A 26,079-nucleotide genomic window follows, 5' to 3' on the forward strand; every position below is an offset into this window, starting at 1 on the left:
AAATATTCAACTTTTTCCGACCTCAAACAACTAAAATTTTTTAAACACAAAAAAATGTTTCAGTGACTGCACATACAATTTTGTACATGTATTGTGATTCGCACTTCCATATAGAAAGTTTTGAGCAGCACTGTGCATGACCTTTTGGTCTAATTTTGTATATGAAACTTTTAATGTGTCTAAGTACCTCTTCAAGCTTTTTACTCCATACCACATAGCGATTAAGAGTCACACGATTTAAATGGGAGAGTATCTGCCTTGCCAGGGCGACGCATTCGCAGAGAATGTGAATCGGCGTTTCATCCTCCAGCTCACAGAAACAAAATATTTGAGTATCGGATAGATTTAAGTTATTTAGGTGAATTTAGAGATATACGCCGCCGATAAACGCCGCCGCCGAATGTCAAAAATATGGGCGCAGCGGCGGCGGCGTCCGGCGCGTTACTATATTTTCTACTCGCTTAAGAATGTTTAGGCCATTTATTGTTCATGTCGAAAATTGGTCGGATATGGTCGAAGGTGGTATCAACGGATGCGCATCACTGCTACTTATAAGAAACTAATTGCGAAAATTAACTCTTCATAACTGTTCAAAATTTATTAAAAATAACAGGCGCTTTCGATGTCAGCTTAACACGTACTTTGCATCACCCAATTCAGCAAGTTATTAAAACAAAACACTAAAATAAAAGTTATATAATAAATTTATATGCTCACTATGCATTTTTGAAAAAATTGAGAATGAACAATGAATTCAAGTAAAATGTCCCAAGGCGAACATGTTTTCAAATTGTAAAGTTGTTAAAAAAAGCAAAATACCCAAAAAAGGTGCCGATTTAAAAAAAAAATGTATATTGCGATTGGCTGAAAAATAAGCGAAATCAGTGATGCAAAATCCTTTAGTAGGTTCTAGGGGCATAAACACTCCTTTGAAATGATTCTTACCTCATACTTAAGTTGAGGTTATACATATATGTACGTATGAGAAGGATTTGAAAAATCACTTGGTCTTACATTCAAACATTGTTTATTTGCGAAACTATACAACAGCGTCTGAAATCTTGATTTTCACACTTCATCCTTCAACACCCAAGTCTCTTGGTTTGACATTTCCTAAAGTTGGCGGCCCTACCCAAAACTAGTCCCTTGGAGTGAATCACATTGATAACACCAAGTTTAAATATCACCTACACGTTACGGCTCCTTTTACAAATGTGAATATGTAGGCACATATATCTACCAGGTGAGGCTTTGTCCTTCGCAAGAACACTCAAAGTGGCGAAACAAAAGCTTTCACAAGACAGTGGAACTAATGACCGTGTGTGCTACCACCCTAACGTAGTGGACAGTCGAACTTGTCTGAAAACTGACCGTGTAGGTCATCAATAATAAGCTTTTATATCATAAGGCCGGAAGACAGTAGTTAAGATCTTTCAACTTAAAATCCGTCGACTTTCATTCTAAATTTGATTTAACGAAGACTATTTAAATCAATGCTGTGATCACAAACGTCTGCAATCTTTGGTCTACATTTTAAAAATTTTATCCAGGTCCTTGTAAAATTTTAATTATGTAGATGCGCCGAGGATTATACGATTTTCACCCATACGAATAACATCCACTTAGACTGCTTATGATTTCGACGGCGGCATCCTTGGTCGAATAGTCCCTCTCTAACGTTTCAAGGTGTTTCTTTGGTGTAGGTCGGCAGCATAGCGCGACAAAAGCATCCGTTGGAAAGTCTTCGGAGCTACACCTAGAGCTTCTAGGAAAGTGACGTCGACGAAGGTATGAGTTCGAAGTCGCAGTCCTATAGCTTCTGTACTAGCATATGGTGTGAGGCTCCGGAGGCGAGGTAGCGGCTGATGGTCGGGATTGCTACTATTCGCACATCGGGAATTGTAGCTCTTAAAAACAGCCGAAAAAACTGGAGGCGCCCTGTGCCACGAGAGTAATGAGTATTAATAGACCATTAAGGAGCCACCAATGATTTAAAGAAATTGTGTTCGCGACGATTATTAGGAGTTAACCCTAGGTGAAACTACGCATTGCACGAGATATGCAGACAAAGGTGTGGCTATTTTATGTATCTCTATTTCTTTTCAGCAGACGTAGCAGTACCAATTCCAAAGACCGGGGTCTGCGAGATCTTTCCGAAATGGCCAACACGTTGATTTCCTTAAATATGTACATACAAACAAAACCTTTCCTAAATATTATTTTTTTAAATAGAAAAATCATGCTGTTTAAAGTAAGAACATCGGCGTACGCCGGCGCGCCGCCTTCGCCGCCGCCGCCGATAAAGTGATCGGCGTAAACCTCTAGGTGATATCTTGTGTCCGTAGTGTCCCGTATGGTACCCAGTGAGACTTCGTAGGTCCTCCCTGCTTAGATTAATGAGTTTGGCTGATACTTTCGTTCGTTGCCGGAAGTATAAACAGTTTGGTCCGTTTTTGCCCTGGGGAGTCAATCCAGTGGCATCTGAATTGTTTTGTTTTCCAATTACTTATGGTTTCTCTGGTGTGAGCTTTTGTGAGTCCACAAAGGGGCTCTGAACTATAGAATGCTGCGGTAGCACCCTGCTTTGCTAAGTTGCTAATCTGCATGTTCATTACATTCATGTCCCTGATGCCCGGAACCCATTCTAACAAAACCTTGTTTTTGGCTCCCAGGTAATTAAGGATTTCAATGCAGTCATCCTTACTTACTTACTTAATTGGCGCCTAACCGTCTAAACGATTATGGCCGTCCAACAAGGCGCGCCAGTCGCACCTTCCCTCCGCCAACCGGCGCCAATTGGTCACACCAACGGAGTTTAAATCGTTTTCCACCTGGTCCTTCCAACGGAGTGGGGGCCGCCCTCTACCTCTGCTTCCATAGGTGGGTTCCGATAGAAACACTTTCTTGGCGGGAGCATCATCTTTCGTTCGCATAACATGGCCTAGCCAGCGCAGCAGCTGCGTTTTAATTCGCTGGACTATGTTGATGTCTGCGTATAGTTCGTACAGCTCACCATTAAATCTTCTTCGGTACTCGCCATCGCCAACGCGTAGAGGTCCATAAATCTTTTGAAGAGCTTTTCTCTCGAGCACTCCCAGTTTCGCTTCATACGATGTTTTCTTAAATAAGAGGAATTTTATTCTTCTATGTTGTAGTTTACTTAACGTATTGATAATATTTTATGTCAATGTACTGTCGCTTTGCCTAAAACCCACCGTACATTTTTGAACAGTTTCTCTAACGGCTTGGGTGGCAAAGTCTTTCGATTTTCCTGTCGGAGATAAACTCATTTTGACATCTAGTACAGTTCTTCTAATGTTAATAAGTAAATTATTTGACAATACGTCGCGAGTGGACATAAATTTGTGGAATTATAAACTTAAAAGCAGGGCTGCTAACTGATTCCGAAATCGAAGCGCTTCGACCAACTTTGGACAAATTTGAGCCGGTTCAAAGTACAATTGCAAAACGTATATAACTTCACCTTTCCCAGTGTATAATGTAAGCGGTATTAGAAATGTAATCGTCATGCAAGTTTTGGGCTCAACAAGATGTTTATATAATCATTTCACAAACCTTATTTAGTTGCAGAGTTATATTACCAAAATAGTGTGAATTTCATCTCTAAGAAGTGCTGAAAAAAGCTATTTTAAAAAGAGAATTTAAATTATAATAATAATGAGAGAGAATAATTATTTGGATGTTACTTCGGTTGACTCGGTGTGAACAGCGAATCCCGCTTCCCCCACACCACTGTGGCTTGCTGTTTACAGGCTTTACGCATTGCCCGTTAAGCAACAGCGTTGACACCATAATTTATTTTCATAGAACTTCTAAAAAAAAACTTCTAAATTTTAAAATACACCAAAAGTAGCTTTGATATTACTCCGAAAAGTGTTAAAACTTCACTTTTTTGTGTGTGTATGTAAATATAATTCTTCGTGAACTTTTTGTTAATTTAGGGACAAATTATCTATGACACCGTAACCCTTTGCGTCGCAGTCACTCACATTCATAGTCACCATTCTATAATACCAAAAATTTCACTGGATTCAATGAATACTCTTTATATTATAGAAATTTTGGTTCGCACGATGAAAACTGATTTGATGCATTACACATATTGTGCCCCTAAAATTAGATCTTCAAACTTTGCATAATTTTTCTGCTGCTGTTACTCTCGCTTCTTAGTGATTGGCTCTCCGGAAGCAACTACCTTAAACTTTAGCTTTGACGTCACGCTGCATTCAATTGCAAATAGTTTCACAATAATTCTACAAACTCTAAGCCTTCATAATTGGTAAAATGAGCTATTTTGAATATTTGCCATATGTTTTCACGTTTGTATCAGTTAGTTAAAGAATAAAATTAAAACAAACAGAGCCAGAGAGGAGACTTAGAGGTAATAGCAAAGCTGTCACTGGAAGAAACTACAGGCCTGCCAAAATACTGCTCTCAGAATCGCCACGGGCTGTCTTCTTATGTCCCCAGAACACCATCTGCACAATGAGGCGAGAATACTCCCCATCAGGGAGAGAAATGAGATGCTGACCAAACAGTTTCTGTTGAATACCCAGAAACCTGGGCATCCCAACAGACATCTGATTGACGAACCAGCACCGCCTAGGGGCCTAAGGAGTCATCTCCGTAAGCATTTTGAGGAAATACGGCACCTGAGAACCCAGCCGTATGAAGCGGGAAAACACAAGCAGTTCCTTGGTGAACTCCATAGACAGGCGTCGGACCTTTATGTCGGGAATTGCCCGGTGAATCCAGTACTTGAAGAAAAATATCCAGAACTCGCAGAAGAGGAACGCATACTCCCCAGGGAAACGCGTGTCACTCTTGCTCAACTTCGTTCTGGATACTGTAACAGGTTAAACTCTTACCTATCCAGAATCAACCCCGACATACAAAATGTATGCCCTGCTTGCAATGTGTCCCCACATGACACCAACCATCTCTTTAATTGTAATGTGGAACCAACGCCTCTAACACCCCTTTCCTTATGGTCCACCCCTGTTGAAACGGCAAGTTTCATTGCTACAACAACAACAACAACAGCAAAGCTGTCCTTGTTTTTCTCGAGTGGTTCCAAGCGTGGAACATAATTCGTTTTCAAAGTGTTTTGCAGCTCAGGCTTAAATCGCGCCCACAAATTGTCATAGTTTTATTACTAAAATAAAATATTACTTAGATGATGATGATAATTTCATGTTTAATTTTGAAATTTTTAGTGAATAAAAAAATTGTTTCAAAAATTATTTGGAATGCGCAACACCAAAAGAGATAATGCCGATAATCAGCAACGAAAATATTCGTTAGTAAACTCGGACTTGAACGTAAAAATGTCATTCTTTTATTTCCACATCATGAAATGACGAGCCCTTAGCTTCCTTAATGAAGCACCAAACTTATATCGACCCCAGCAAGCATACAATGGCAAAAAACCACATTGATACGTCGAATCCGAACTCAGAAAAATATATTGGAAATATTTTCAGCAAAGCAAATACTAAAATATTAAATAAAACTAAACAAATTGATGATGCCTTTGCGCGTATCTAGATTTCGAAAAAAGGTTATACAAATTACTGATATTTTTATTAAAATTTAAAATGGCTTACCCTGGGCGGCATCATTTCCACCAATAATACGAACGGTACTGGCATAAGACCTACATTTACTACATACATAATAAAGCAAACATTCACTAGAGGCCACCATGAACTTACATCTGATAAGTCCACGGAGGTATTTTGCAGCAGAAAACCGTATAAACCAAATGTCGTCATACCCACGCAAGTTGCAATGCATGAAGAAATTAGCAGAGGCTTACGACCAAATCTGTCTACTAGAAACGTCGCAGTATAAACACCTGCAGTTTGAACAAAGCCCACTATAAGGGTATTCGAGGGCTTTTGTAAAGAGCTAAATGTAAACCGCAAGTTCAAATTGGCTGATCATTGCAGTGTATTTCAAGTGGAAGTTGCTGCGATTAAGGATTCGATGGATAAAATGTTAGCCAGTGCTACTACGGCTAGGGAATTCAACATCTACTCTGAGAGCTGAGCGGCTATCAAGGCCTTGAGTTCAACTACAGTGAGATCGAGGGTGGTCTGGGAGTGTCTGACCTCGCTTGCGATTGCATCGAACTATTTTATAATTAGGATTATCTGTGTCCCGGACCATTGTGATATCCCGGGAAACTGCCAAGCGGATCTCTTAGCCCGCAGCGGTACAACTGAACCGGATGAAGATGGCTGTAGGGATCTCGGAATTCCGCTGGCCACCTGTGGTTTGCTCCTCCATAGCTGGGCCTCGAGTCAGCTCAGCAAACGTTGGGCGGACCCCACCTCTTGCAGGGTGGCAAGATCTTTCTGGCCGAAAGTGGATGGCAGGAGGTCTGCGAAAGTACTTTGGTTCACTAAGGCTCACCTATCAATGGTCATTGGCGTTTTGACAGAGCACTGTCCCATTGGTATCCATGCGGTACGTCTCAATATACTGGAAACTCCATCCTTCTGCAGCTGTATGGAGGATGAGGAGGTGGAATCAACAAATCACTTTATGCTTGATTGCACAGCATTTGCCAGAACAAGGGGAAGGTACTTCGGTCGCGACTCAATTGGATCTCCCGAGGATTTAGCCAAGATTGAGATCGGTAGGTATCATTCGGAACTTTATCGTAGCTAACCAATAATTCTCTAAGCAGCTATATCTACGTCACCATTATTTGATTTTTTTGTATTTGGTATTACAACGGACCTTCATGTTGTCCAAGTGAGCTTCCCCTATCAGGGTAGCTACCACCAAACCTAACCTAACCTAATGGCCTGCTGTTCGAGCAAACGGCGACATTCAACATTGTGGACACGGCCAGTGTGATAGCGAAAGCATAGACGTCAAAATAATAATCAACTGTGATCACCTGTTCTGAAGTTACTATGTTAATCTCATTCTTTCTATCTCTGTCTATCACTCGTTGCAGATGGCTGGGAAAATGCGCGCCATATTATAAACAACAAACAAATAACATATCACACTTCTTTTGTATACAAAGGCGCTTTCAGCAAACACTAATTTTGTTGATACATTGCAAACATGTTCCATCAGTTGAATGATGAAATTTTGTTTTCTGAACGGTGGGTTGCCAAAGGAAAAAAAAATCCTTAAATTTTTAAGAAAATGACTTATTAAATTATTTTTCACACTTCACTATAATATAAAGAGTATTAAATTGTATTCATGACCAATACTTTAAAATGTCAAAGAACTGCCAGATAGCCGAATAAACACGTTGAGCAAAGGTAGCGAAGAAAAATTTATGCTCAGTAATTTGACGTAAAATCCCAATTGAGAGGATCCCGTTGAGTGGATCACAAATGCTCAACGGTGCTTTCAGGAAATCATCATTCAGCGATTGATCAAAACTTATATTCACTGAAAGCGTCCAATGATATTTAGTTTGTTTGGCAGCCATTGAGACCAGATAGCCTCGTGAATTTTAAGAAATACGAAAAAAGAGGATTGATTACGTACACACTTCACCATTATTTCAGTTTCTTGGGATGATGAATATGAACCAGCCCTCGTAATGTTCTGTTGTTGCCTTAATTTTGTATTCTTCCCTATCAAAAAATAATTTTAATTACGCAGTAGAAATTGTATTTATCGGCGAAGCGACGGTTGAAATAAGTCTAATATAGGATAAAGATGGGTTCTGGATACCAATACCGAATACATTAAGTTCAAGTCAAGGGGTGAGTAAGAGTAAGTGACATTGTAAAAAAAGCTGGCAAAATCAACCGAATTGCAGTGCATTTCACTGAAATGTCTGTGTCTGATCGTCCCGATCAGACAAATCTCCCAATCTAAACGCCGCTAGCATCTCCAAATGTACCACCCTTCTAATCCGTGGCTTCCCAGTGGTTTGTATGCGGTAGATGGTATCACTGATCTGACCAATTGCACCGAAATTGGGCTGGAACACCTTTCCGCCGGTGAGGGTTGTTTAACAGTACCAAATCTCCATTCCGGAAACCTTCCGAATTATTTTCCCTGTCGTACCTGTGTTCCATCTTACTACTCATTATTCTCGATCGTTCTCTCGCACTCTGTTGCTTGGCCAATGAAGAACTACTTTGTAGAGCTTGTTCTTGACGGATTGGCTTCACATACTCAGTATCGTTCCGACGTTTCCCAACAAAAGTGCGCGCTGGCTTGAAACCATCCTTGCATTCTTTCTGAAAAATTCTTTCAGTCATTTTAGTGCGTCCATTAGGGTTTGTTGATGCCGGTCTTTTCCTCGCAGGTACTTTTAATTTCGCTTTATTTGGCACATTCGATCCATCAACCTTTGCTCGATCTACTTTCCTTGACCTTCGTGGTATCTGTCGAATCTCCTCCACCAGCACTCGCTTACTGCTGAACCCTTTTTCCAAACTGAAGTTAAGTGGCACATCTTGGTTCTCATAATGCATCACTCTTCTCTGCATATCGATCTTGATGTCATGGTCAACCAAGAAATCCACTCCCAATATAACTTCATCAACGATCTCCGCCACAACGAATTTGTGTAGAACCATGACCTTCCCAATTAGGACTTCACATATTACTTCTCCCTGGACTTGGTTATATTCGCCTGTGACCGTACGCAACTTTGCTCCAGGTAACGGTTTTACTCTCCTGTTGACCAAGTCAGATCGGATCAAGGAATGAGATGCGCCCGTATCTACAGTCAGTATTCGTTCTTTGCCATCCACATTCCCTCTGACGGTAAGACTGCTCGATTTTCTACCAATTTGCGACACAGATATCACAGGGCATTCAATAGCTGGATCTAGCTCTCTACTTCTTACTCGCTCTTGCTCATCTCCTCCAGCTTTGCGTTTATGGCCACCCACATTGTTGGAACTATTAGGACCAAGATCGCAATGACGTGCAATGTGACCTGGGTTGCCGCACTTGAAACATTTAATAACTCCGGCATTCTTCTGTTGATATCCCTTCAGTGCTTCCAAAATTGTTTCCACCCACTCTGGCCTTTCTACTTCCACACGGCGTGCTTTGTGCGCTGGCTTACTCAAAAGTGAGGCTGTTTCCTGAGTCAGTGCATGCGATACCGTTTCAGCAAACGTTAGTTTTGGATTCGCATATGTAGCCCGCTTCGTTTCCACATCTCGTATGCCATTTATAAAGCTCTGAATCTTTACCCTTTCAGTGTATTCCACGGGTGCATCTGCATTTGCAAGCTGAGCCAATCTTTCAATATCTGAAGCAAACTCCTGCAATGTCTCATTTGCTTTTTGGTAGCAGTTTTGCAACTCAATTTGCCACGAACAGTGCAGCAACTTTATCTTCCGCATTTCAGTTGTTCACTGCTGCGGTCTTCTCAAACTGTAGCTTGAAGACCTGGAAAGGAAGAGAACCGTCAAAAGATGGAGTTTTTACCTTCGTATTGCTCGCTGAAGCAGTCGGCCGATTAAGTTGCAATTCCTGTATACGACCTCTCAATGCATCCACCTCTGCCTCGAATTTTTTTTCAAACTGCGTTATTTTCTCGTCCATACGCGCTTCGAGTTTTGATGATATAAGCGCCTCTTGCTCTTTCAGTTGTGTTTACATCTTTGATTTAATCTGTGTCGACATTTCTGAAATACGTGTCTCATGTGTTTCCAGCTGGGATGCCATATATGTCTTCTGCTCTTCCAATTGTGATGTTATACGGGTTTCCTGCGATTCCAGTTGGGATATCATATACGTCTTCTGTTCTTCCATCTTCGATGTTATTCGTGTCTCTTGGGATTCCATCTGTGATGACATATACGTTTTCTGTTCTTCCAGTTGTGATGACATGTTGGTGGATATTTGTGATGACATTTCTGTTATACGTGCCTCTTGCGCTTCCATCTTACATGTTACTGTCGATGTTTGAGCAGTTATTGCAGCCAATATCATGTTCAAGTCTGTGCTGGTAATTGTCTGTGATGATTCGTTTTTCTCTTCAATTTTTGTTGTCTCCTCGACATCAAGATGAAAGACATACTCTTCCACATCAATTCCTTCTAATTCCATTGCCTCTCGTAGTCGTGCCTGAAGTTCGTGTTTAATGCCAGTTGTATTCAATCCACGGTTCTCCAACTCCTTCAGTTGCGGGATCTTCAATTCACTTAACTTTGCCATGTCCTTGTTGTCCTCTGGAATTTATTCAACAATTCCTCTTCTGACACCAATTGTAACGAATTTGCTTGCAAATCCTCTTATTTGCAATCCTCTGCTAAGTTCGAATCACTAAACTGTTGAATAAATAACTCCAATTTGTAATAATGCAAAATGGCCTTTATTAAAGTACTTCACAATAACGAACTGTGCAACGAATAGCTTGCTTAATAACCACACTGATTGATAGCTCAATGAAACTCTACTAATCAAACTGCTTGACAACTCAAATCAAACTGAATTACATTTTACTCGCTTGTGCCGCTTTTATAGTTTACGCTGCATACATCTAGGCTCTTCTATTTCCAGAACTTACCAACTATATTCGTGTGTGTATAGTTCTCATATAGTTTCTACTTGTTTACAATTGTCTACTTTTTAGCGCTTCTCAGATGTACATATGTGAGTTTGTAGTTTACAGTCTCCCGCACACACATAAGCGTATAAGTAAATTCATCTGTGTGTGACATCTCATCTCTCGCTGCCTTGTATGTAAATGGTGCTCGTCGGAATGTGTACATATGTGTAGACGCAATTATTGATTCGTTTATGTAGATACATAATGATTGAATTATTAATGTGAATTCACGTCACTGCTTAGCATCGGCCTGGAGATGGCAGCACTCCTTAGTTTTGCTAATATTCGTAACAATATTATGCGGCAGTTACTCACGAACGTACTTACCAAAAACGTGTCAGCTGACACGACCTATCTTATGAATGTGCAATGTAAACGAAAACTCACCGACGTGCAACGCCCATACGTACGTAGCCCGGAACGTAGAAATCAAAACAATTTTGATTTTTTCCGTAAGAACGTGTCAGCTGATCGCTCTCTCACTAGACAGAGTTGCCTAGTAAACTTTTGTGCCCTAATTTTTGACCGTTTGCAATTTTATGCAAAAACACCTAATTAAAGTTTGAAAAATTGTGAAAATAATTCGAAATAATTATGTAAAAGTACTGACTATAAATATTTAATCTATTTATACTTATTTAATATGTATTCCGGCCTTTTACAATATTAAAAATTAAATTGGAAAAAGTTGATGTTTCAATAAGCATACATGCAAAATGGTCAATGGCAACAGTGCTTATCTGTAAACAATACACACACAAATATGTTATGTACATGTACACAGACGCACACATTGATTCCTACGGGCTTGAGAGTTCGGTCAAACGTGCTTCGTACGACAAACGTCCTTACGTACGGCACACGTCGGTGGGTAACTGCCGCATTATGTTCTATAAAAAGAGTTTCTACCATAAACTGATGCCAGCATCAGCATTTGATATTGACGCTTAAATACACTTTCCGAATTTTCACATAACGCGACCATTTTATAAAAATTCACTAATGTGTTCACAAAGCAATAACCAAATAATTTAAGAATCGACCTCACCAGCAACCGAGTTGTACGAGATTCACAATTTCAATATACATATTACTCCAAAACTACTTCTATAATATAGCCTGGGCTGTCAAATGTCTTATTTATTTATTTATTAATTTACACACCATATATGTATATAATTACACTGGATCACAAATTCCAATTTTTTTCTGCACCAGAGACGCTATTATGAAATTCCTATGTAAAATCACCCCCTGATTTCGAAAATCAAGGTTATTTTTAATTCTATTGTAACGTTTTAGAGATATTTACGCTAACTAACTGATATACGAATACTAACACATATGGACCAGTAGGGTACTTAAGTATTAAATGGATATATTTACTTGAATGCTTATAACTTTTGTATTAGTCCATCGATTTTGTTGAATGAAAGCTTATTTTTTTTTGTAATAAAACAGAGCTTAGAGAGAAAAAAAAACAAACCTGCAAAACAATAAAGAGTTTTCGAGATCCTTCCTCGCAAATTACAAATTTCTTTATATTTTTACAAAAAAAAATGGAAAAAATCCGTAATGATTGTTCGTTATCTTTGAACCTCCAGGTCCTAGCAAAAAGTGTTGTATGCACAGTTTATAGCAAATATTACCTTTTAAAAGCTTCAAACCGTTTTGGAATTGCTCGATTCGTTCTTGAGATATATATGATTAAATGGACCCAACTTTATTTTTTTTTAAACCGTTATTCGTCACTATCTCAAAAACTTTACCATAGAATTAAAAATAACCTTGATTTTCGAAATCAGGGGGTGATTTTACATAGGAATTTCATAATGGCTTCTCTGGTGCGTTTTGGCTGTAAACCAGTGTTATTAGGGTGGGTCGATTTGTATGGACGAAAGTTAACCGACATCTCGCCATCGAAGTTTCGATAGAATTTAGGCTGAGGACTACCACAAAAAAGGTCCTAGGTTCAAGTCCCAGGCAAAACTACATCAATAATATAGAAACAATTTTTCTAAAAAGCGTGACCCCTCGGCAGTGGGTTTTGCAAACACTCCGAGAGTATTTCTGCGATGAAAAGGTTTTCAGTGAAAACTCATCTCCTCGGAGGTAAATCGTGCTAAGTATTTATTTATTAGTTTAAAGGGTTATGAAATACAAACTAGTATCTCTGATTTTACAGGGTGCTGAAAAACATTGTTTCTATTCCTGAAGTCTCTCCACAATGTAGTCGAACCCGGGATCACATTTCCAACTTTGGTTGGTGATACCCTCTCATGTACACTGGAAGAAAAAGACTGGTAAAATCAACCGAAATACGGGTCAATTCAACCGAAATTTCTGTTAATTTTTGTCCATCGCAACAAGATGTTGAATCAACTGCGCACAAATCGTTGATTCGTAATTGACCGTTTTAGTAGTCAAATGAACAAAAAAAATTGTTGCGACAGCTTTGTATGAAAGTGCCTATGTTGCCATATAAATAAATAAACGTAAGGCGCGATAACCTCCGAAGAGATCTAAGGCCGCGCTTCTCTTCCAAATTGCGACGTGCTCCTCTTGATTTTACCTACAAATTGGCGGGGCGTGACCTACATGTTTTATTCCGACTCCGAATGGCATCTGCGAGGCAGATAAGTTTTCACTGAGAGCTTTTCATGGCAGAAATACAAACGGAGCGCCAAACACTGCCGAGGGGTGACCCCCCTTAGAAAAATTTTCTTTTAATTGAAAAATCTTATTTCTAAAATTTTTCTGTTGTTTTGCCCGGGGTGCGAACACAGGGTATACGGTGTGGCAAGCTGAGCACGCTACCATCACACCACGGTGACACTTACTAACCGAACGTCAATTGGGCTTACATCAAATATGCTGGCACACCTTAAACATTATACACTTTATTATTTTGTTTTATTAAACGCACTTTCACCAAGTTTTATATTTTACAATTTATTTAATTTATAGTTTTGAACTTCGCTTTGCAAATAGAAATGAAAATAGTAGTCACAAAACTGATTCTCAATTCTTTCGGTTGCAGCTCAACTCATTCTCAATTTCTTCTCTCGCATGTAGTTGCCACACTTTATTGTTCGAGCAAAACTTGTATAAATGTTTGACATAACATTTTAAATAGAGAACTTGTCAGTTGTAGAAAAGTAAAGAATCAAATCGCTAGAAGGTATTTCACCACTGGAGTAACTTTACATGTAATTCGGCAAGTTTAATTTTCGTAACACTTTAAGTTGAAACTATTCCAAAACAATTCAAACTTTTATGTTGTCGAAAACATCAACATTAAAAAAGGATGTTTTTTATTATCTTATTAAATTCGTTCGCCTGAGTGAAAATTCGTAAAAACTTGAAAAAAATGTTACTAACTTTGGAAAAATCCTGTTCGTTCAAACAAAACTTTTGCAACAAGTAGGCGCAATTTTGCATTTCGCTTGGACGAGAAGTTGCAAAATTGTGCCCGATAAATAGGTGTCCCGGTAATTTTTTGCACAGTAAATTCAAAAAAGGGTTTTTCGTTTTGTGTTGATAACTGAAAAACTAGTTTTTTGTTGTTTTCCCATTTTGTGTGTTTTTCGATTTGGTGGTTTTCTTATTTTGGTTTTTTTTTAAACAAGTGGTACCATCGTCATAAGTACAAAGTAGAGAGCGCAGTGAGCGTAAAATTCTCTTTGAAATTTGCTCATATATAGGCTGTTGATCGCTGTTGAAATGACCAGTGAGATCAGTTGTGTTAACAGAAAAATCAGTTAGATTGACCAGGAATCTGTCAATTTTACAGAATTTTGTTAACTTAAGAGCGACAATTTCTCTTCTGTTGAAATGACTAAACTAATTTGTTCGTTTAACAAAGAACTCGGTCGAATTAACCGTAATTCGATCAATTTCACAGAATCTCCGTTAAGTCAAGAAAAACAGAACCGATTTGCTTATTTTACTAGCACCATTTCTTTCAGTGTATAGACCTATCCTAAAATAAAGGTCGTCATTGTAAAGCTTTGTTAAAGAGGAAGTGTTTCAGCGAGAGCTTTAATAAAGTTGTATCTCAAGAGGCCTGTTAATAAGGTTGTAACTGCAAAAAAAATTTTTAAGAAGAGGTATGTGCGAACTTAATCTATCTTAATTGCTTTCCACAATTTGTAACCGACTTACCTCAAACAATTTTCAACCAAATTACAAACTATAACTGTTTTTGTTATTAATATTAGAGAAAAATACCAAAGTTTACAAACGGCGATGGTTACTAGGACATGTTTCTGAATTTCAATTCTTCATCAGCTAGCTCTTCGGGAGCTGAATATTGGAATTCGAAATATCCAACATTTATATCTTATACTAGTGTGAATGCAGACGCCTTTAACCATTCACCCATATGAATGCCCCGCTCCTCGCTTTGCAATTGATCTCGTAGTATTGCCTTTTTGTTGATATTCCTTTATTCACCATTTAGGTACACACTAGTTCTATTTGCTTTTTAATACTAATTGTGTGGAATATTTTTAGGCGCTCCATCGTACAAATCAGTAGGCCCATAAGAAATTGCTAAAAACAATTCTAAATATTCTATTTTGGTACATTTTTTTATTTTACTCACATTTGGCCATAAAAATCCTCAAAAAACATCGTTCATACATGAATTTAAAAACTGCTCCTACCTTTAAATATTTTCCTACCAAAAAATTACGTGGCATATGAGTTGTTGGTTGCCATACCTGAAATATTTGTTATGATTGAACAAATTATTGAAGACTAAATGAAGACTTAACTTATAGAATGAGTCCACCGTGGTGTGATGGTAGTGTGCTCCGCCTATCACACCGAAGATCCTGGGTTCAGACCACGGACAAAGCAACATTAAGAAAAAATGTTAGAAATAGGTTTTTTCAATTAGAAGAAAGTTTTTCTAAGCGGGGTCGTCCTCGGCAGTGTTTGGCAGGCACTGCGAATGTACTCCTGCCATGAAAGGCTCTCAGCGAAAATTCATATGCCTTGCAGATGCCTTTCGGAGACGGCATAAAACAAATGTGTCCCATCCCGCCAATTTGTAGGGTAACATAAGAGGAGCACGAAGCAAATTGGAAGAGAAGGTCGGCCTTAAATCTCTTCGGAGGTTATTGCACCTTACACTTATATCTGCACCTCGTGCTTTAACAATAGACATTTATTAAATTATTTTGTCGTATTGAAAAAACTATGAAGTGGGAGTGCATGCACAGTTTCAATTTTTGTGGAGTTTTTCATCCACAAAAATATCTTATATTTTGGAACTAAACGCATACATTTTCACATGTTCTATTAAGCAAAAACATATCTGAATGTTCTATTTTTTACATGTTTTATTTTACTCGCGTTTGGCAATAAAAATCTTAGCTTGGAAATCTTCAAAAAATCATCTGCCATAATGAGTTTAAAAACTACTCCTACCTTAAAATATTTTCTTATACAAAATTACATCACATATGAATTTTAGGTTGCCATACCAGAAATATTGTAATGATTGCGCAAATGATTGAATATTTAATGAATATTTAACTTGAATCTTCTGCGTGTCGAGATTTAATTTTATATGATAAAACTTGTAAGATTTATCGTTGAATCCTTTCAGATAACTGAATCTCGAATAAAGCTCTAGGTGGATATTATTACACTACCTTGGCTGCGGATAATTTCGAATTGAGAGACATATACGGTTTTAATTTCAGAACAATGTAACAAATAACACAAAAAGAAGTCAAGTTCTACGCTTAAAAAGTTCAAGAGGCCACGTTTTTACCATTCAAAGTTCTTCAAAATCTTTTTACAAAACAAACTTAATGCCGATGTGCTGTTCGCAGCTTTAAGTTTTTCTGTCCAGAATAATATCCGGGGAACAGAAAAGTTAAAGTTATGTGGATTTGTCCGTATATGTATATAGAAAAATATGCAAGATTTAAGCCCGAGTTAAAGTTGACATAATCATAACGCCATAGTCATAACCATATTTTTACTTATCCATATCAAATTGGCATCAGTTATTGGTGCCTTATTAACCTAAAAATCGTGAAAATTTCACAAATATGAAGAAAACTCAAAAAAAATTACAAACATATACCACAAAAAATGAATCCCTTAGTCAAAACGTATCCAAAATAATTAAAAAATCAACAAAAAGTTAATAAATTATCCAACTCAAATATTTTTAGGTTATGCATATGGCGAAAAACCAAAAACCAATTGGTTGGCTATGGTATGGTTATGGCTTTGGCGTTATGGCATGGCACCATTAATCGATTACATTGATTTCCATAAGGTTGGTTCTATCAGCTGTTTTATCTGGTTATGGTTAAGTCACCATTAACTGGCTCTTTACCTATACAGTTATTATGTTATGTGACCAATGTGCCTAAAAGTATACTTCAAATTCGTCAGTTACAATTTGCTATTTCCGTTGCAAAAATAAAACTGAAATTTATAGTTATTTTGTTCAGTATGTGTCAATTGGAGCCGATATGTCGTCATCCTTACCCATAAACGCCTTGTCAGGAATCCCACAAGGTACCCATTGCGGTTCTTGCCCCACCCGTGATAAATGCTTTCTTTATATAGCAATCAAGTCATTTCATAAAATTTTTTTATTTTTACGGTATTAGATTGACCAAGTGTTTATTATGTATACGTTAAAGTATTTAAACAAAATAATCTACATCTATATTCGCACAGTTTTCATAGTACAAAACTTTACTAATGTGAAGCGTTTTTTTTTTTTTTTTTTTTTTTGTTCCACCCGGGTTAATTAGAAACCTTACTTTAATTTGCAAAAATACTAAGATATTTCACTTATCCATTAGAACGAGCAATTCCCAGCTTGTTTTATCAATTTGCGTACAATTGTCTCACCAGTGGTGATAGAACATCCCTTATGTATATTCAAAAGTTCATACATATAATTCTGACTTGAAGACAAAAATACTAGTCAAATATGACTACAAAACCTTAGATTAAGATTCATTAAAAAAAAAAAGCATATAATTGACATTTGCATACATTGTGAATAAAACAAGTGTGATATTTTATCCGTCAACAGCCTGAAAGGATGTTCAGGATTGCTCTTTTAAAAGCGTTTTGGCAGCGTTTTGACAGAATGTTCAATATGGCGGCGTATAGGGGCGATAGAAAGAGATACATAATGAGACCACGATAGTCAATTAAAAATCAAGTGATCAATTCTATTTGTAATTTTGACGTCTATGCAGAAGTTATCACATGTGTCTTATCCACAATGTTTGCATATACATTTGTAAAATTAAGACTTAAACAATCGGTTTAAATTCGGAAACACTCATAACTATAAAAAACATTATTTAAATAAGTATGTCCGCTCTTCTGCCATCAGATAGGCAAAATGTAGTTACTTCGTCAGTTTTTCACGTAAATCCAATATTTTCGAGTTTAAAATTCAACACAATTTTTAATAAACACAAGAATTTGGAATTATATATTCTCATCATTTATAAGCATGCCCTTAGTTTCTTTAATGAAGCACGCGACGTATATCGAACCCAACAGGCATATAATGGCGAAGAACCACATTGGAACAGCAAAACCAAACGCAGCACTAATTATGGGAAACATTTTGAGCAATATAAAGCATAAAATTTCATAAACCACTAAACATGCTGATGTTGCCTCTGCGCGTATCTATGCAATGAAAAACTTAAAAATTATTAAGGCACTAAAAATTTAAAGTTAAATTGTACAATTACTTACTTTGGGCGGCATCAATTCTACCAACATAACAAACGGTATAGGCATAAGACCTACATTAACCACAAACATAATGATGCAAACATTCGCTAGTGGTAGCCATGCACTAAACTCTGACATATTAACATATGTGTTTTGCAATAGAAAATCATATGCTCCAAGCATGGTCATGCCTATACAGGTAGCACCGGCTGAGAAAATCAATAAAGGTTTGCGACCAAATGTATCCACTAGAATAGTCGCTATATAGACGCCAGTAACTTGAATGCATCCCACGATGAGTGAGTTTGTGTCTCGATGTATTGGAGTACGAGCTGCATCAAATATGCTGGCTGTGAAGTGAAGCATCGCAGATGCTCCACAGAAAACATTTAGTAGCATCAGAACGAAACCATTTCCAAAAGCTCTTCTAGCTCGTTTATTACCTGCGATATAAAGTACCAATATTATTTAAAAAAATATTAAGAATATTGCGTAAAAGCAAAATAGCACCATGTTCAGCATATAAATTAGGCAGGCCCCCAAAAACCGAACTTTTCCAGTATAACCCCTTGAGATGCTATTCCGAAGGTCAAAATATATCACATATAAATGCTGGTCCCTATTGGAGGTGGTTCAGGAATGTCTTCCCAAATAAATGCTGGTCTCTATTGGAGGCGGTTCAAGAACGTCTTCCAGTGCCTAAAGTTCATATATTAATATGTTTAGTTGTCATAGGACAATCTGAGCTTGGATCCCTGTATAACAAACCGTAGCGATTTCCAAACGGAACCAAAACTCATATATAATATATTTTGAACTGTTTATTATCACCTGATAATCGTTGATTTTATTTATTTGATTAATAAGTACCACCACATCACCATCACTACCAAAAATTTTGTAGTCGATTGGATGGAGAAGTACCCAAACGGTAATTCTTTACTTTAGCTCACAACTGCTAAAACTTGTCCAAAAATATTGGGAGAGGGGTCAAAAGATGTCGCAGAAGGTTTAAACTAAGACTTTGTAGAAAAAATTACAAAAAAAAAACAAATTTAAACTTAATTTTCTTTTTAAAATGCCCAAAAGGCTTTGAGTCTCCATAGAAAAATCTTCACTTTCACTCCTGTGCGACAACCCTTACTTGTTTCCAATCGAGACCAAAATTCATTGATTGATATTTCTGTCCTTGGTATTATCATTTAAAGAAGTTAGACTGGAAAATATAAGTAATTTGATTTATGGGAAAATACCCGAACTTCTACTTACAAAAATCTCGCCAGGTCAAATGTTCTTTATTGCATGTTTGTTCGTTCACAGCCTCTTTCATGCTATCGAACTCATGTTCGAATTCTTTAATTGTATCACCGTGCGTCGGTTGATAATTACGATAAAATTTCAAAGATTCCATTGCACGTGATTCTTGACCGCATTGCAAAAGATACATTGGAGTTTCTGGAAATATCATTTGAGAAATTAAATAGATAACACCCAAAGCTACACCAACAAGGGCCAACAAATGATATGAGAGGCGTGGTGTCGTTACATAACCAAAAATTGCACCAATGTAGAAAGATAAGGAGAAGAAGGACGATAAACATCCCCGTATTCTATGAAATTATAAAAATATTGAGATCATTATAATATTATAATTTGTTGTTGTAATCATACAACCCATCACACTTGCTTCGGATCCGATATTTCGCCAATAAAAAGCGGTATGATTACAAATGCACCGCCAGTTGATAATCCAACCACGAATCGACTACCAAGTAAATAATTCACGGTATATGTGTAGTAAACCATGATCCAAGAAGCCTATAATATATATTTTATTTCTATTAAAAATTGTATAAGATAGACAAATCTGCAATTTGTTCAACTCACTATTAATGGGATAGCTAAAATGTAAAGACATGCTTTGCGTCCTATACGATCGGCCAGAACGCCAAAAGCGATACTACCGAAACCCGCTCCGAGCGCAGTTAAGCCCGCCATCCACGAACCGTCATTCAAAGTTAGAACAAATGTCAATGATGTTTCTGTAGGTGACTGCAACTTCGGCAACATTAACGAAAACCATCCCAAGCAATATCCAAAAGCAAACATGAGAATGGTACCTGAAAGTAATTAGTAGAACCCATATAGTTTTTTTTGACTTTTCGAACAATACATACGCAGTTGCGTAATATAAACTTTTTAATGTTTGGGATATGGAAAATGTAAAACATTTTATTGGTACATAAATTACATATTTTTGTGCTCATTATTTGATTTAATCTACTTAAAAAAGAGTTCTGGTTTGGCCCTTTAACGTAGAATATACCGACTTATTTGTTTTGTTGATTTTCCGACAGGGTGGATAAATGATGTATTAATGGAGAGAAACGAAAATCGACACTGATGATGGCACAACGCTGAAACTGGTTTGTCTCGAAACCAAATTTTACAAGGGATGAGGGAAAATCGTTCCAATATATGTATATCGTAGAATTTACCCTTTCTATAGAATTGTAGTACATTTAAAGACTTCTATCGAAATATTATGTAAACATTTTAGTATTAGAACATTTGGTTTCAAAATTTTCCCAAATTGTATAAGCGGAAAAAAAATAATTTTAGAAAATCATTTCAACAAAATGCGAAATTTTAGTTATTAGCTTCGGACAGGAAATGTGTTGGTTGATGTTAGTCTATCTAAAAACGCGAAAACTTGAAATTCGGTTTAATCGATATTTTTTCCAAATCAAATCAAAACACCCGATTCGTCGAACCGATTCCAACTATATTGTTATCTAATAAATTGAAGAGAAAAAATATACAACAATTGACTTTGTCTACTCTAATAAACAGTCTGCAAATTTCACCCATCTTTTCAACCTCCCAAAAAACCAAAAGTTGAAAAGGCTATTTCGGATATCCTGAGCAAGCTGCAGGAAATCATCGCACGCATCATATTTCGAATAAATTGACCTTATACAACGGAAGAACTTCGAATTATTTAGACATGGACACTGTTGATTCCTGTTCATCATTTTCAAAAGATCTGAAACTATGGGCTGAATACGCCATACAACCTCATATGTACACAAAAAGCGCTGACTTGGGCGTCATGGGACATCAAAAAGCGTGGTCAGTGTATTACATACTTACTTAATTGCCGCTTAACCGTTTAAACGGTTATGTCCTTCTAACAATTTACACAAAGCTTTTTATTGGTCACATTGGAGTGTGGTTTTACTGTATTGGGACCAACAACCGACCCGCTCTGCGAGGATGAAAGTATAGCTGCCGGGCAACGCACAAAATTTGCTTGATGGTTACCATAGCAACGGGTAGTTGTGTGCGTATCGGGTGATTGTCGCTTGCCCGGCCACCACACAAGCAGAAAGCAACAAGCGCCATTTGTAAATACGTGTCATTGTGAATGATAACTAAGTGTGATATCTTATCTGTCAACTGGCTGACAGGATGTTCAATATGGCTACTTTTTAGCGTTTTGACAGGGTGTTCAATATGGCGGCGCCTATATTCAGCGGGTGATAGAAAGAGATACAGAATGAGACAGCGATAATCAATTACAAATCAGGTGATCCAATCACTTTGGAATTTTGACGTCTATGCAGAAGATATCACACTTAGTTATCATTCACAATTATACGTGTGAGCACGACATCGCCCGATACGCACACAACCACCCGTTGCTATGGTAACCATCAAGCAAATTACCGATTCTCATGAAATTTTGTGAGCATATTGGGTAGGTCTGAGAATCGGCCAACGTGTACCTCTTTTTTCGCTACGTGCCTAGGGTCTTGAGATCAAAACGTGGACCCGGGTACCCCTAGAATTTGTTTATACAATATGGATATCAAATGAAAGCTGTTGATTAGTGCTATAGTACAGGATAATTTTCATACCCCTGGGTGACTAGGATCTCGAGATATAGGCCAACACGTGGACCCGGGTACCCCTAGAATGTGTTTATACAATATGGATACCAAATGAAAGCTGTTGATGAGTGCTATAGTACAGGATAATTTTCATGCAACTAGGAGGCTAGGGTCTCGAGATATAGCCCAAAACGTGGACCCGGGTACCCCTAGAATGTGTTTATACAATATGGATATCAATTGAAAGCTGTTGATGAGTGCTATAGTACAGGATAATTTTCATACATCTGGGAGGCTAGGGTCTCGAGATATAGCCCAAAACGTGGACCCGGATACACATAGAATGTGTTTTTACATTATGGGTATTAAATTGAATCTGTTGATGTGTGCTATAATACAGAGTAAGTTTTACACCGCTGAGTGACTACGGTCTCGAGATATAGGCCAAAACATGGACCCGGATACACCTAGAATGTGTTTTTATATTATGGGTATCAAATTGAATCTGTTGATGCGTTCTATAATACCGAGTAAATTTTACACCGCTGAGTGACTACGGTCTCGAGATATAGGCCAAAACATGGACCCGGATACCCCTAGAATGTGTGTGTATTATGGATATCAAATGAAAGCTGTTTCTGAGAGCTTTAAAGTATTTTCATTGTGATATTCGATTTAGTCGCATCAACCTGGCAAAACTGATAAATATGCATGTGAAGCCGAAATGAAGACATGAACTAATAATACCCACATACCTATTCGATTTGACTGAAATTTGGTATATAAATTTGCCTATATTAGTATTTACGATGCCTTTTTCCGGGAAGTATACCAGAGACAGACTGCGACTGAGATTAGGACTAGGACTGGGACTGAGACTGAGACTCGAAGTGGGACTGGGACTGAAACTGGGAATGGGAATGGAACAAAATACATACCACCCTCTGGGACTGGCAATAAGAGATGAAGAAGAAGGAGAAAAACTTGAGAGAAATGAAAAGAGAGAAGGAGGCTGATAAAGAGATAGAATGAGACGAAGATGGAGATGAAGCGAAAAAGACGGAGGGAGGAGTGAATAAAAAGATTAAGAAAAAGTGTAGAGGGGTAGGGCAGAGTTAGACAGAAAAAGCTTATTAAAGAGTATGCAGATAGGCCAAATTTAGGGCAGAACAATGTCTGCCGGGTCTGCTTGTATCTATATATATACAACGAAAATATCCTCAGGGAAAGAGAAAGCATTATTGAATATTTTGGGAAAAATTTAGCCAATGTGACAACACGCTGGACAAGCCGACATCTGTTTCGATAATATCGTGTTAATCTCTTCAAAGTCTTTTCTCCCGGGAGAGGGCTTGAAAGCACACTCCTTTGATGTTGGATTTGTTGAGAAACAAATTCGAACCGCACTACTGCATTTGGTTCGGCATATCGCATGGCCGGTTTTCTCTGACAGTCGGAAAGGACTAGACGCATACCAAAAACAAATATACGCCTAAGCGCTCTTTTCACTAAGGCTTTTTCAAAAACCAAATCGTACTGAGAGAACTCCGGAAACAAACTCGCTTTCACGCAAACACAGTATTTTTTCATAACATTCATGATTATGAAATGGTATATTAAGTTAGTGAAGAATCTCATAATTGTAAGTCCATAAAGGAAAAGGCATAGACCCACCAATAAGTGGTGTACCCCTAGGCAGCCGGTCTTATGAGCAACTCGGGACTTTTCCCGATCAAGGGCTGTCATTCCAGTGTAACCCTATTTAATTTGGTATGCCCCTCCCACAAATTTTCATCCTCCCAGCACAAATTGTCATCCTGCAGCGGAACTGCTTCATATTTTCCTGCTCTGTTAAGGTATTGAATACAATCCGGGGCCAGAGCCTGATCCCAGTCTAGAGAAATGGTTTCGCTACGTGTACTGGAAACAAATCTTTTTTGGACGGGCACACTCTTGTCAGTATGTCACGTGCTAATTATAGTTATATCGCACGAAGTGTTCTGAGCTAGATGTCAACATCCTCAGACCCGGTCATCTGTACAAATCGTGGTTGCTGACTGTTCACGCCCTAGGGTGTCCCGTAGTCTGCGCCTTACTACCTTCCAGCAGTTCCGCTGCTCATCAAGCCACAACAAGTACCCGCTACCAATAAGTAATCTGTCCAGACATGGTCGAGCTTGTACCTTATTGGTGCTTCTTACCGTAACGTACCATCTATATATGCGGTAAAGGACCATCAACATCGATAACACTCCCCAAAATCTTCTAAGTTGATTTAGCCATGTCCGTTTGTATATTTGAACGCAAACTAATCCCTCAATTTTTCAGATATCTGGATGAAATTTTGTTAGAAGGCATATTTTTGTATCCGATTATAGCACACATCCCCAATACATCAGAAAACAGGTTTTTTTTTATCGTATCTTCCTCAATTTATCAGACAGAAGCTCTAAATTCAAGACAGTCAAGCAGCAATTAAGGCAATAATCTCGCATAGCACAGCATCTAGATGCGTGTTAAAGTGTAAGCAGTATCTGGAGTGAATCGGGACAGGGAGAAGCATACATCTATATTGGGTCCCAGGGCATATGGGAATAGATGGGAATGAAAAAGCGGATGAACTAGCTAAAAAGGGCGCATCCCTTGAAGCTTGCTCCGTAGAAGTCCCAATTAGAATGGACGTGGTTAAGCGAAGGCGAGAGGTGCACATGATCGACCAAGCAGAAAAGGCGTGGGTTCAAGCGCGGGGCTGTAAAGTGTCGAAGATTATGTGTAGGTCTTACAACCTTAGACTATCAAAGTTGCTTCTATCATTAAAAAGAGAGGACTGTAGACTCATGATGGGTATTCTGACTGGACACTGCCTTCTGGCGTCACATACCTTTAAATTAGGCTTGGTCAGTGATAGCAGATGCAGGAAGTGCGGTTTAGAGGAGGAACCGATCGAGCACGTTCTGTGCTCGTGCCCTGCGCTTGGCAGGCTAAGACTCCAGCTATTAGGAGTGATACAGCGGTCAGATCTAGAAGCAGCAAGTGGCTTAAGTCCTAGAAAGCTGGCAGTATTTGCCAAGAGGATGGAGTTATTTTATAACATAGGTCCTGGGTTTTGATAGGGTTTTTCAGTTTGGTCGTTAAAACAAACTTCTGGTAACACTACGGACTCACTCAGTCTATGTGAGGTCCTCATGCACCGGCCAGTTCAACCTAACCTAACCTAAGCTCTAAATTCCACTACACTACATGCATGGTACATATTATTTACTGAAAAAAATCCTAAATATCGGTAGTATTGTATATAACATCCAAGCGGCCGCCGTGGTTTGCTGATAGCGTGCTCCGCCAACCACGGTCCTAGGTTCAACTCGCGCGCAAAGTAATAGCAAAAGTTTCGAAAAAAAATTTTCTATTAAAAAAAAACTTTTTAATCGAGGTCGCTCCTAGAAGGTGTTTGGCAAATTATCCGAGTGTATTTCTGCCATTAAAAGCTTCTCAGTGAAAACTCATCTGCCATGCATATGCCGTTCGAAGTCGGCGGAAAAACATGCAGGTCCCGTCCCGCCAATTTGTAGGAAAAATTAAAAGGAGCACGGCGCAAATCGGAGGATAAGCTCGGCTCAAAATCTCTTCGGAGGATATTGCGTCTTGCCTTCATTTATTTCTTTATGTTTAATCAAGAACATTTTGAACGACATGACAAGAAAACATATTGCTATTTAAACTACTAGAAAGTAGTTATATCAATGAGTTATATATAAATAAAATAAAAAATAAATGTAAGGCGCGATAACCTCCGATCTAAGGCCGAGCTTCTCTTCCAATTTGCGTCGTGCTCCTCTTGATTTTCCCTACAAATTGGTCGGACGGGACCTA

General features: G+C 38.2%; 2 protein-coding genes across 6 annotated transcripts in view; one reads left to right on the forward strand and one right to left on the reverse strand.

The window, feature by feature from the left end:
* Positions 1-26,079, forward strand: part of Tsp66E (Tetraspanin 66E) — a 483,181-nt gene that overhangs the window by 171,609 nt on the left and 285,493 nt on the right. The window lies entirely within an intron of this gene.
* LOC137252740 (facilitated trehalose transporter Tret1-2 homolog) overlaps positions 16,269-26,079 on the reverse strand; it is a 61,162-nt gene continuing 51,351 nt past the window's right edge. The window contains exons 1-5 of one of the 3 annotated variants that reach the window (XM_067788824.1): positions 20,204-20,335; positions 20,004-20,154; positions 19,586-19,926; positions 18,338-18,759; positions 16,269-18,268 (exon numbers count right to left, since the gene is read on the reverse strand). In XM_067788824.1, the coding sequence (XP_067644925.1) occupies positions 18,062-18,268; positions 18,338-18,759; positions 19,586-19,926; positions 20,004-20,122 (1,089 nt within the window). In that variant the 5' untranslated portion in view covers positions 20,123-20,154; positions 20,204-20,335 and the 3' untranslated portion in view covers positions 16,269-18,061. Of the gene's footprint in view, positions 18,284-18,337; positions 18,760-19,585; positions 19,927-20,003; positions 20,155-20,203; positions 20,437-26,079 lie in introns of those variants that run through there. The other 2 variants (XM_067788822.1, XM_067788823.1) reach the window with 2 other exon arrangements.

This window comes from Eurosta solidaginis, chromosome 5 (genome assembly GCF_040869045.1).
Source record: "Eurosta solidaginis isolate ZX-2024a chromosome 5, ASM4086904v1, whole genome shotgun sequence".
Lineage (NCBI taxonomy): Eukaryota > Metazoa > Arthropoda > Insecta > Diptera > Tephritidae > Eurosta > Eurosta solidaginis.